The 14,266-nt window shown below is 32.8% G+C and overlaps 1 protein-coding gene across 2 annotated transcripts in view; it reads right to left on the reverse strand.

Annotated features, from left to right (window-relative positions):
* Window positions 1-14,266, reverse strand: part of SELENOF (selenoprotein F) — a gene marked incomplete at its 5' end in the record, with an annotated part of 37,416 nt that overhangs the window by 3,501 nt on the left and 19,649 nt on the right. Inside the window, 2 exons of one of the 2 annotated variants that reach the window (XM_079697445.1) lie at window positions 102-151; window positions 8,378-8,441. In XM_079697445.1, the coding sequence (XP_079553571.1) occupies window positions 102-151; window positions 8,378-8,441 (114 nt within the window). The remainder of the gene's footprint in view (window positions 1-101; window positions 152-8,377; window positions 8,442-14,266) is intronic. The other variant, XM_079697446.1, reaches the window with a different exon arrangement.

Genomic DNA, 14,266 nt, shown 5'->3' on the forward strand with positions numbered 1-14,266 from the left:
CTAAAACTGCACTAAAAAATAAAGTCAATTAAAATATCTGAATAATTTTTAATTAAAAAAAGAAAATGCTGGAAAAAAGGATCACATTAAAATTGCATTACCTTGATTTGTAGTCCTCTGAATAGTCTGGGTTTATCACTCCTGACGAAAGCTTAAAAGAAAAAAAGATTCAAATTGTTTACTTCCAAATCCAAGCTAGCTACAAAGATCAACACAAAAAGTAGAAATAAACTCAATAAATAAAAAATTAGATCCTATATGGAAAAACCAAGGAAACTAAAACACATATAAAATGGAAAGATATCCCATATTCTTCAATGGGAAGACTAAATATTTTAAGATGTTGATTTTTTCAGATTAATAAAAATCCCAAATTACAATGGGATTTTGAGGGCTTGACAAAATGACAGTAAAACTCAGCTATACAAATAAATGTTTGAGGGCTTCCGTGATGGCACAGTGGTTAAGAATCTGCCTGCCAATGCAGGGGACAGCGGTTTGAGCCCTGGTCTGGGAAGATCCCACATGCTGCGGAGCAACTAAGCCCATGCGCCACAACTACTGAGCCTGCGCTCTAGAGCCCGCGAGCCACAACTACTGAAGCCCATGCTCCACAACAAGAGAAGCCACCGCAGTGAGAAGCCCACGCCCCACAACAAAGAGTAGCCCCCTCTCACCACAACTAGAGAAAGCCCGCGCGCAGCAACAAAGACCCGATGCAGACAACAATAAATAAATTAAAAATAATAATAATAAAAGAATAAATGTTGGAGAATAGGGCAGTTTAGAAAAAGTAAAATACGGGAGGATTTGTTCAACTGTTTATTGATATACTATGTGATATTTATACCAGAATGATAAAACAAAGAAACCGATTAGGAAATCTAGAGAGAGAAAAATACCTAGATTTTTTAATATGGTAAAGCTAGCAAACCATAGAGAGAAAAGAGAGAGAGATTATGTGTGCATGCATCTGGGTGTGTGTGTGTGTGTGTTATTCAATAAATCCTTTTGAATATCTATTGTATACCAGATAGCAGATATAAAGCTATATAAAACAGACAGAATTCCTGCTCTTACGGAGTTTATAGTCTGATGAGGAGAAAGATGATAAACAAGCAATCACATCACTGATAATTTCAGTTGTGATAAGTGTTTTAAAAAAAAAGATTCAGAATACTACCACAGCATTTAACACAGACAGCTTGGAATATGGAATATAAAATTCTTCTCTTATGCATGATCCTAAAGAAAATGCTTTATAGATGTGCCTATATAAAAATGGACACTCAGTACAGCAAAACACTACTATAAACAAAGTTAAAAGTAAAAATGACATACTGGGAAAAATTATCTCTTACACAGTATGCAAGAGAGCTTCTATTAATAAGAAAAAAATAAATACTAGGTACTAGAGAAATGAACTAAGGAGAGGAACATGTAATATACAAATAAAATGGTCACTAAACATTTGAAATAAATGTTCAATCTCACAAATAATCAAAGAACTGTCAAAACAATGAGGTAACCTCATTTGGAGTGGCAAAAATTAAAAAGAATATTTAAGGTTAGACAGGGGGGTAGAGAAGATTTTGCCTGGGCTTAGCTGTGGGAGAAATATAAATGGACACATCCTTCCTGAAAGGTATTTAGCAAAATGAACCAAAAGTCTTAAAATGTGCATACTCTTTAGATCTGCAAGTCTCTTTCTAGGGACTTCTTTATTCTGAGGAAATAATTACACTATAATGCAAAGATATATAAGATCCTGCTAACCAAGTCTGGAGATCTGAAAATAATCTAAGTGTGTAAAAGGCTATTGGTTAAATAAATTAACATGGACCACTATGAAGTGAATCCAATCATTAAAAAATTATATTCATCTGTATTTAGTGATATAGATGCAAACTCATATATAAAGGTTTATAGATCAGTTTGTTCCCCATGGTTGTTATAAAAAGATAGATATATTGTTTTTATATATTTACACTAATGTTTTTATATATTTATCCATAAATATATATTTGCAAAGGAAAAAGCCTAGAAGCATTGAACGAAATCTTTAAAAAAATTAAGTGAGAAAATATAAAATACTTAGCACAATATACCTAACAGTTCAAAACAATAACTATTATTTTAACAGGGGTTATATCTGGAGCATAGGGTTTGGGGAAGTTTTAAATAAATGTTTTCCTTTTTGGGTGGTTGTTGATCTACATTTTACCAAGTTTTTAGTAATGATCACGTCTAACTGTCCAAGTTAAAATATTTTAGAATACATTAAAAAAGATAAATACAAGTGGGATGTTTCATTTGGATACCTTAAATGAGGACAGTTCTTAATTCCAGTTCTGTTATCATTTGCAACAGCTTCTAATTAGATTTTATAGTGACACACATGCTTTTGAGAACTTAGTTTTTAAACTTAGAATTAACTAGCAATAGCACTATAGACATGTTTCACTATGAAGAGCTTTATATATGTGCATCTAGGACAACTAAACAAAGATTAGTAAATGCTTTTTCTTTTTAAGGTTTTGCAGGCTTGTTGGAAGACACTCAGATATCCCATCTAAACTTCCCCTACTAAATTTAGTTCAAAATAAAACTGATTATATTATTCTGGCTTATTAGAATATCTTCTCTATTAACTTCATCATTTAAGAGTTGTCCAATACTCCTGAATCCCCAAACAAAAATGAGCTTATGATATGCTGTTGCATTTTATAACCATTCCTTTGGCAAATGCTATATGCACATCTGTGCAAAGCATAATTTAATACACAGTGTGGTCACTACTACATAAGAAACTTCTCTGGAGAAAAGAACTATTCTTAAGTATTTTTTTTGTATCTATAACAGAACCTATAACCTTCTGTCATTCAGAAGATTTTTTAACAGGCCGGAATGAGGGAATAAATTGAAAAGAAATATTAAGATGAGTCACTAATGTCTATTTTCATCAGTTCTTTTCTCTTCTCTCTGCTACGTATAAATCCACAAGCTCCTAATTTTGACTGAGGGGAATATCTATTAAATACCCTGCGGTAGCAAATCACATTTCACAGGCAGTAAATTCATCTTTTAAAATATATTTGAATACTTACTATATACACATGGCACTAGGATAGGCTATATGAGCATATAAGAGACTTGCAAAAAAGACCTCAGTAACTTATTTTACTAGTTTTCTTTCTGCTGTTTTAAAAATAACTAAGTGATATCAGTTTGGAGATTCCTAAAGAGATTAATTCAGTCACTCTATTTCAAGAAAATGTTCTCATGCTAATTTAATTATTTGTCAATTACTAAGGCAGATTTGTAAATAACACTTCAAAACGATCAAATATGCAGAAATGATTAGAAAACATTAAGTGGTAACATTGAATGTTTCAGTTTTGTCCTCAAGATTCTTATCAGCATGTCATTTGTGTAGCTGCCTAGGAGACCTTAGAGCCAAGTTTTGCTGTATACACTGCTTAGAAAGTCATGGTACTCTTCTTGTAAATCAGAGGCTCTTCAAAGTTAACTATGAAGAGTATTAAAAAATAAAAATTTATCTTCCTCCTCATTCCAAAAAGAGGATAAGTGGGGATGAGGGGTAATAGGAAGGATATGTCTTGAGGTCAAAGAAAAATGTTTGAACTATGTTATTTTCAAAATCATAAATAAGTGAAAATATAGAGGCAAAATACACTTGGCTAGATCTAACAATGTACCTTTGGTCACATTACAAGTAGTCATACAATGTACTCTATTGGTTTTAAGATTTAATAAATAAGGGCTTATGGCAGGTACAATTAAGATTTGTGAATTGCCATATAAAATTACATGGAATGATAATTAGATGTTTTCCCCTTGAGTAGAAATAAGTATATTTGAATCAGAATATAAACAAAAATGTCATATCATACCCAGAAACAACAATACAAAGAGAAGAGCAGCAGCAACAATAAACAACAGAACTGAATTCTCAATTGTGCTCAGTGAAAACTACTGGGTATCGAAGAGTATTTCTAAAACAAGAATATTTACTTACCAACTATCTGGAGTGCAAAATCATGAGTCATTTGGGTCCTCCCAACAAGACAATTTAAAAGCACTTAAAAACGTTCAGAGAACGGCAATTTAAATAAGAGAATTTGGGGAGACTGGAGGTACCATAATGAAGACAAGACAAACTAAAAAGATTATGACTTTTCAGATCAGAATAATAAAGTCAGAAAAGGACTATTTGAAGACTATAAATTCATAAAGGCTATATAACCAATGTAAACACAGGCTTTTCACCAGTTTCCCATTTGTCAAAAGTGGAGCCACCTTTGAATTAGATAAATTTAGCAAATCCATTCATTCATTCAATAAATACTTGAATTCCTCTTAATGTGAGGTGCAGTGTTAGCAAGATTTGGGATACATTAGTGATAAAAAAAAATTAAAAAATTCTGGGCTTTAAGGAGTTCCTAGTTTGGTAGAGGCAGAAGACCAGTAAATTAAATAAATACATTACAATATTATGTGGGAACTGCTATGGAACACAAAGGGGAGGGTCTAAAATTCTGTCCAAAGCCAACCCCAAAATAATGCTTGAACTAAATTTGGAATGAATAGGGGTTCGTCACAAAAATGGGTAAAGGCGTAAGTCAGGAAGAACATGCAGTGTGTGCAAAGACTTAGAGGTCAGGGTTCAGAGAACTGCAAACAGTTCTGCACATAAACTAGATATGTGAACCTAGAAAAGAGAATCCATGTCATGATAGGTCTTGTATATGATGCTGAATTTGACATTTATATGTGATGGGGAACTACAGGTAATTTTAAATAAGAGGGTCACATAATCAAATCTGTCTTATGGAAAAGGTTTTTTTTTTTTTTTGTAGTTGTGTAGAAGAGAGAATAGAAGAAAAGGGAAAAGAGACAGGCAGGCCAGATAATAAGTAATTAATCCTTCCAGATAAAGATGCTAAGGGGCTGATTAAAATCATAGAGAAGGGCAAAGATATGAAGGTTTATTAAGGAGGGGGAAGAGACACAACTTGGTAACTAACTGGGTATAAAGTGTGAAAGAAATACTGATCATGACTCTCGGGTTTCATGCTTATACTTTGCTTGATGATACTGCCATTTGTGGAAACAGGGAAGAAGATGGTATACTTTTATCAGAGAAGAGGATTAATTTAGTTTTTGAACATGCTGGGTTTAACGCCTCTCTACTAAAAATGTAGGCCACAATCTACAGGACTGTTAGAAATGTAGAATCTCAGGATGCAAACCAAATTTACAAAATTACACTCTGCATTTTAACAAGATCCCCAGGTGACTTATATGTACATTGGTTTAAGATACTATGAGACCATGCAAGTGGAAACATCAATTTGCAGTCAGAAATATGGTATCTAAAAAAAGAAAGATTTAATTTAAAGATACAGATTGGGAGTCATCAGGTGAACACTGCAGTTGAAACTGAGGGAGTGGGACATCATTCAAAAGAGTAAGAAAATAAGAACACAGACCCCGACTAACACCAATATTTGAAGTGTGGGTGGCAGATGAGATGCCAGGAAAGGAGAATAAAAAGACCTGTTCATACAAGTGAAGGGAAGAGTTTCAAATGCTAGAGAGTCATGTTATCTCATTTAATCCTCAAAACAGTCCTATGAGGTAGATATTAACTGATTTTACACCACCTATTAACCCATTTTATAAATGAGAAAATTGATGAAGATAGTGCTAATGAATCAGTATTCCTTCCAGCAAAACTCCAAGATAGCATCATAATCCTAGGCATCACTACCAGTCAACCAAAGTGGGTACGAGAGGCAAAAAGCTATTTGCTCTCAGTTCTACATTATTTTAAAATTCCTTTCTGTGTCTGAAGGTTTATGATTCTAATACGGAGGCTGGCAAACTATGGTCCATAGGCCATATTGGGCCTCCCTGATTTTATAAATAAAGTTTTACTGGAACACAGACACATGTATTCATTTAAATATTTTCTATGGCTGCTTCCATACTACAAAAACAAAGATCAATAGCTGCAATGGAGACCTTGTTGCCTATAAAGCTGAAAATCTTTACTATTTGGACTTTTACAGAAAAAGTTTGCCAAGACCTACAAAATTAGGGAAAATTTACATTTTTTGATAGAGACAGACTACAGATATATCCTTATCATGGTAAGACTCATGCTTGAGAAGGAAAACATACTTACTTAACATCATTACTTTTGATGTCACCACAAGTGATAAAACACTAGGTCCAATATACAATGAGATGTTTTTATACATACTGACTTTCCTACTTAACCATAACATGGAAAACGAAAGTATTTTAGGAGGTATACCTGGAATTAGCTAAGGCATATGATCTGGGACTTTTTTTTTTTTTTTTCATAAACCCTGAGTTATTCAATGTGGATAAGACATTTCAAATTTTAAATCCTTTTCTCTTCTGGAATAATTTAACATTTTTTTCTTCTGTTTTATGATGTGGCTAATTTAAATTAAGTAAACTTAAGAAAATGTATTACTTTCTCATGGGCTCTGAAAATACTGGTATTATACATAATTATATTAAATATGGTTATGGACTGTGGAATTAAACAATCTTTTTAATTTAAATAAGCTTGTACTAATTAAATATTTATACATAGAATTAAAATCCAATGTTTCAAAAGGAAAAGACAGTATGACTACAAATACCCACCAGTTTCATAATTTAACTATACATAAGAAATATATATATAGTTAAGTTGTAATCCAAGGATTAATAAACTTCACTCAATCTTTTAAAGACTGAACTAGCAACTGTAGAAATTATTACCATGGACATAAGAAAACCTGATATCACAAACAGGAGAGCTAATTGCAAGCTACTCTTGACCTTGTGAAAATATGAGTCACAAAAGATTATTAATAAGACAAGTCAGTAAATATGAATAATGAATATAATTAAAAAGCAAATGCCAAAACTTTTTAGGAATAAGAATGATCACATTATCATTCAGAGAACTGATATAAAAAAAGCCAAAACAACTCTGTTTTTTTTTTTTTTTTTTTTTTTGCGGTACGCGGGCCTCTCACCGCTGTGGCCTCTCCCGTTGAGGAGCACAGGCTCCGGACGCGCAGGCTCAGCGGCCATGGCTCACGGGCCCAGCCCCTCCGCGGCATGTGGGATCCTCCCGGAGCGGGGCACGAACCCGCGTCCCCTGCCTCGGCAGGCGGACTCTCAACCACTGTGCCACCAGGGAAGCCCCAAAACAACTCTGGTACAATACTGAGTTTAAGTGTTTGAGGCAAAATAAATCATACAGAGTAAAGAATTTTCTCCCTAAGCAGAAGTGGATGTTATATTCTGTACTACATCAGAATATGAGCTTATTCTGACAAAGAATGTATTTAATTAGATGTGCATCTGCTCTGGGTCTCATATAAAATGTCCCCAAGTCCCCAAGTTGCAATCCAAGGATTACATTTCCATGCCAAATGAGCAATATTTTATTATAAACAATTCTAGGTCAGCAATAAAGGGAATGTGCTAATACAGGCAATTTTATAAAATACTAAATCCAAAAAATTCTCTTGCCATTAAGTAAACAAGGCAAGAAATCATGGACAAGCAGCAGAAACAAAAACAAAATAAGGTATATAAATAGAGCACTTATGTATTTTAGTTAAAAAAAAAAAAAACCCAAAAAACAAAAACACAACTTCATTACCTTCATAAAACTGATTTTCAGCTGACATGCAAGGATGGAATAGAAAAGCTTTAGTCTAAGTCTTTTTGGAGATACAGAGCTCCATTACTGTTTGTTGTCAACCAAAAGAATACACTTTCACAATTATCCTTTCACATATTTATCTTTAATTCCTTTCACATATTTATCTTTAAGGTGAAGATACACCTGTATGACCTCCTCTCTTCTACACCTCAAGTTCTATGGTAATTAATTTTCTTCTTGATGGTTTGTTTTTTGTACACGTCTACTCTCACTTAATGCAATTGTTCCTTAGGAGTTTTATATAAATCAGTTTACATTAAAAATATTATTTAGAAGGATTACACTTCCACCTGGTAAAAGAAAGGCTCTCATAAAATTTGTACTTAGGAAAGTCTCTTTTTTTAAGAAAATAATCACCTCATCATGTGCTGTATTTAAATTTCATATTTTATTCTTGCTTAGAGTCAAGTAACTTAGTATTCAACAATTATTATAAAACTCCACTCCCATGAAGACAAATGTAGAAAAAATTCATATACTGTTGAGAAAGTATAACCTTAAATATTCTTATTCTTGGGAGTATTTAATGAAATTATTTTTGTGAAATGTTGATCTTAAATTATTAACTGAAATTTTACTAGAGTTGATTTTATATACCTTGGACTTGAGGGAACCTCCCCAATTTTCATCCACAGACTTCAAGAATAGCTCCTGCATACAGCTGCAAAAGGAAAAACAGGAGTTTAAAAAACTGGTTAAAATTTTAAAAATGTAGTTATAAAATAAAATTTCATAGCACAAACATTACAGTTAAGCAGATATACAGATCAAACAAATGTCAGAAGAGAAAATGGAGGCCTAAGGGTATTAAATAGTTGAGGAGTTCAAGCCCTACATGGAATATTCTCAAACTTAGCCAAAAAGATTGAAGAAGATACAGAGACTTGACAACGAACTTGAATAGGTAAGCTGTCCTAGGAAGTTCTTCACAAAATTTTAAAGACTTCCCACAGTTTTTTTAGGATGCTAAGCTGAACCCAGGTATGTATCCATCTATTCAACATAAATAATGAGAATTCTTTTTGGTTGTTTTTAAAATTAAGTGATCAATGTTTTAAAACTAAACAGTACAAAAACCCAATACCTTTAAAAAGTAATTAGAGTACTAAGTAAAGATATTACAGAAAAGCCAGTAAAATCTCATTATAAAGAACATAAATGCAAATATTTCCCTTAATGAAATTCAGCTGAAATGGTAAACACTGCTTCTCTAGCTATAGAACCTGCATGTTCTCTTTATAGTAAAAGCTCATTATAAAAAACTCAAATGCAATTATTTTATTGCAATGAATTTAGCTGAAACAGATTTAGTAGTAAACATCACTTTTTTTGTGTAGGTAGGGGAATGCTGTGACTCCGAGAAGGCAGACAATCATAAGAACATACTATATCCATTTTATTTCTTCTTAGCTTTTAGACTTTTTTTAACTTGTAGGTCCAAGAGCTAAAGATGGATTTTACTTTTCAAGTTCTAAAATAGCACAAAAAATCACATGCACTATGCATGTTTATTTTAGATACTTTGGCAAACACAGAAAAGCACAAAATAGAAATTTAAAAATCACCTTAATTCTAACTCCTCTCAAAATAATGACTTTAAAAAAACATTTTGGTGATTGTGGGTAGGTCAGTAAAGTTCTTAAGTTTTTGAGGGGCACAGATACTGAGAGTCTGATGGAATTTGTTTTAATTCAGGCTACTCATGGACTCTGAAACCACTGATGGATTTCAGATTAAGAACTCTGATGATCTCTAAGATTTTTAAATAAGATTTGGTTAATCTTGGTTAGACCCCCCCCCAAATCTTTAAAAGTATAAGGCCATATTACCAATGAGCTCATAAAAAGATGTTTCACATCTCTAATCATTAGGGAAATTAAATCAAAACCACAATGAGATACTACTTCACACTCATTAGAGACTATTATCAAAAAAAGAGAAAACAACAAGTGGTTGGCTAGGATGTAGAGAAAATTGAATCCTTGTGCACTGCTGTTGGGAATGTAAAGCGGTGCAGCCGCTGTGGAAAACAGAATGGTGGTTCCTTAAAAAATTAAAAATAGAATTATATGATCCAGCAATTCCACTTCTAGGTATACGCCCAAAAGAACTGAAAGCAGGGACTGGAATAGTTATTCGTATACCAATTATTATTCCCAATAGCCAAAAGGTGGAAGCAACCCAAATGTCTATTGACAGATGAATGGCTAAACAAAATGTGGTATATACATACAATGGAATAGTATTATTCAACCTTAAAAAGGAAGGAAATTATTACACATGCTATAACAAGGATGACCCTTGAAAACATTATGCTGAGAAATAAGGCAGCCACAAAGGATAAATACTTTTTGATTCCACTTATTGAGGTATTTCGAGCAGTCAAATTCAGAGACAGAAAGTAGAATGATGGTTGTCAGGGATTGGGGGGTGAGGAGTGGGGAGTTATTGCTTAATAACTGTGTTTCAGCTTGGGAAGATGAAAAAGTTCTGGAGATAGATGGTGATGAAGGTTGGACAACAATGTGAATGTACTTAATGTCAATGAATTGAACACTCAAAAACAGTTAAAATATTTAATTTTATGTATATTTTACCAGAATTAAGAAAATAAAAAATATAAGGCCATATTAAAATTTGGTTATTAGATTTATCTTTTATTTCCAAGTTTATGATCCCTTGGAAACTCTAAGTGGAGATTCCATTACCTGGAAATACGATGGCATTTCTCTACACCACTGTTTCCCAAAATTCTTCATATCTTGACACACTGAAAACGGTAATAATTGTTTGGAGCACTAGGGTAAAAGGAGGTGGCTGCTTATAACTGGAGATGACTAGCCTGGGGCCCTTGCTCACCCCAGTCTCCATTTGGTTGTCCCAGGGATTGAAGGATTCAGTATCCTAGCATACTTGTAACCCATTCTCTGTACCACAAAACACGAACTGATTAATTAAAAATATTAGAAACCTATTCTTTTAATGAATAGGCAGCTCAGATGTGAGCTTCTCAAGGAAAATTTCTGTTGACCTCCTACTCTGTTAGGGACTTTCCTAGTAAACTTCCACAGAATTCTGCTCTTATCATAATGTACTATAAATATCCTATAACTTGACTGTGGACAGGAAATGTCTTATAATTCCCCCCAGAACTGGACACAAAGCTGTTGTTCAATATGTGTGTGCTGAATGGACAGAACTGTTCATTTAACGGAATTAAATGACTCTTTTTTCATCGTGTAACTTTAAAAATATTTCAAGTTCCTTTCACATACTTTGTAGATTATGCTTAGTTCCAGTCCAGGGTAAACAAAAAGAAAATGTAACTCAAAGCTGCCTAACATTATTAAAGTCAAATTCTAAAAGCATTAATTTGTGATGCTAGTTCGGCATTTTATTTATGATTTGTAGTGTTCATAGGAAAACACTTGTTTTTCGCAGTGAATAAATATGCTAAATTAACTACAAATTGTGGTAAATTTTCAATGCCTTATAAAGTATTCATAAGCATCTTTGGCAACACATACATTCATACACAAGGAAATATATGCTACTTAGAATTTATCAAGGGCATGAAGTATGAAAGGATTAAAAAAGGTTAAAACTTGAAATTTCCTTGAATTTCACCTTTAGCATTTTTACTTTTTAAAGTAACATCACTGGCATACAAAAATGCTGACCTTCAAACATTTGCGGAAAAATAACAATAGAAGAAAAATCAAAGAAGCAACAAGTTATATAACTTTTATACAGCAAACTTATATTTTTGATACTAAGTTGGTAGGCCTCTTTTCTATATGCATTAGAGAAGCCTTATTCGTATAGACAATCTAACTCTTGGCACTATTCCATTAGGATCATATTATACTAGCCCAAATAATTTAAATGGAAATATACAGATACCGTTAGAAAAATATGAAAATGATGCACAAAACTGAATTTGCCCCTTGGGAATTCACACCTATTTCCATATTACTCATTACTGCTAGTTTTCCTAAACTTCTCATAGTGTCCTCTGGGTGGGAAGCAGAAATATCTAACTACCTCAGCTCTATAACTAATTTACCTTATTTGTAACAGGGTCTTTGAATATGCTAATTTCCCTCTCATTTAAAAATAAGTGATTTTAAATTTATTATTCTTAAAATAAATTTCAGGTTTGTAGTTAGCTAATATTTTTGCAATTAAAAATATATTTTAAGCATTACCAAGATTATTATTTATACCTATCTTAATTTTAAATTCTGTACAATTCATATATTTTCCTAATATTTTGGGACAATGTACTCCCTTCATTGTTGAAAGACTTCCCTGATAATTTACTTTTGGAATATAATGATTCTTTCCCACCTGACCAACCTCTTGTTATAAAATTTTAGTAAGGCTTATAATGAGGTTTTCCCATATAGAAAAAGGCCAAAACCTTTATTTACTTTGTGGTGATAACTTTGCTATAAGTCTATGTTGCTATAAAATGGATCAGATTAACAGCAAGACAAAAAAACTGGTCTATGCTGTTTTCTACCAGATAGCTAGATTCCTAGATAAGTTAACTTATAACACCAAACAAAGGCAACACATGTGAGTTACGTATATTTTCTAAAGAATTTTTTAAAAGTGTTGTATTCGTTAACTTTTACTGCCACCATCATACCACAACCATCACAACAAATCTGTAAACTTGGTCCAAGTCAGAAATATTCTACTACTTTCCAATACTGAGCACTTAATATATTTCTGTTGGTGATGACACCCATGGCTCTGAAGAAACATGACAGTAAGAAAACCTTGAAATAGCTAATTATTTGAACTAAGTCAAACTAAATATCAAATTTTCATACAGCATGGTATTGTTAAATTAAACAAGGAGGCCATCACACTGAGGTGGTTCTAGGGCATTAGCAGCCTATGTAACCAAACCGAAACCTAAGCCTATAAATGCTTCAAAGTTAAGAAATAAAACCTAAAATAAACAATCACAAATAGCCAACTAGGCTTTCCCAAAAAAGGCAACCACTTAAGCTATAGCCAATCAAAAAATTTCCTTGCTTTGTTTCTGCATCTTATCCATAAGTTTTGTCCCTAATTCCTGTTGGTGGGGCGCTCCTAACCACTTCTAGTTTGGTGTTACCCAATTTGAATTGATTTTTGCTCAAATTATTAAAAATGTTCATATACCTCAGTTTATCTTTTAAGGTACAGTGAAAAGAGCTTAAGTTATAAAATCAAATGTGCATGCGGGTCCAATTCTGGTTCTGTGACTTACAGGCAGCAAGTCATTCTCTTTGAGCTTCAGTTTACTGTCTGAACAAGAAATATTCCCTACCTTCCAGAGTTGCTAAATGGAGTTTAAAAAAAAAAAAAAAAAAAAGACAAAAACATGCAAAAAGCCTGGATTCTTTAGATGCTCAATAAGTAAGAATAGTGAATATTATAATATTTTCTTTCACACTATTGGTTATGTTTAAGGTATGCACCCATTTTCATAGAGCTTTAGGTAGCCCTGATAGCCTATTCAGGGCTATCATTCATTGTTCCTCTGTTATTAGAATAGCCACTTCAAAATTTCTCAAGCTTTCAAATTCAAATGACCTTAGAGCAGGGTTTTCAACCCTTACTGTATACTTGGATTACCTGAGAAGATTCTGAAAATTACTGATCCCTGGAACCCATCCCAGTCCAAGTAAATCAGGATAGTTGGGTTGAGATCTAGGCATCAGTATTTTAATTAATATTACTACTTTTAAAGCTATCCAAGTGATTGTAAAGGGCAGCCAGGGATGCCTTGGACTATACTCAACTATTAATGAGGCAAAAATTACAAAACAATCAAACAGTAGAGGCTTTTGCTCAAGAGACTAACCAAATTAATTCTAAAAGGTAAACCAGGTAAACACTGACCAGAGCAAGACAAATGCTGCAATACTCTTTTTCTTCTCATATGAAGTATTGCTTGCAGCCATACATTCTTATTTTTGAAATCCTCTTTTATTTAAAGCAAAACTTTAGAAAAAAAACTTTGAATATTAAGTAGCAATATGATGAAAATGATCTAATGTTAGGTGAACAAAAGGAAAAATTTTGACTGCTGAACAAATTCAGATCTGAGAAGTAACTATTTTATAGCTCTTCTGAAGGTCTGTTCTTAAATAAAATGTAGGAATTTAAAAATAAGTAAGTATGGCTATAACATGATGAAAGCTAGGTATTATTTAGAGATCTTAAATGAAAACCTATTATGATACGTTCAAGTATATGTGAGCCACTCTTTAAACATTAATTATATCCAGTGTAATTTCTTAAAGTCAACTTTACTCCTTTCACATACATCTGGTAGAGAAAAAATATCAACACATCATGCAGAAGCTATTTTTTTTTAGCAAAATTTAGTCAGTTAATTCTCAGGGAAAATGTTTCCAACTAAAACTATGTCTAGTGATCTGCTGATGTTTTAAATTTTAATTCATTATTTATCAAGGTCATTCC

Source organism: Hyperoodon ampullatus (assembly GCF_949752795.1).
Source record: "Hyperoodon ampullatus genome assembly, chromosome: 2".
In the NCBI taxonomy this organism is placed as follows: domain Eukaryota; kingdom Metazoa; phylum Chordata; class Mammalia; order Artiodactyla; family Ziphiidae; genus Hyperoodon; species Hyperoodon ampullatus.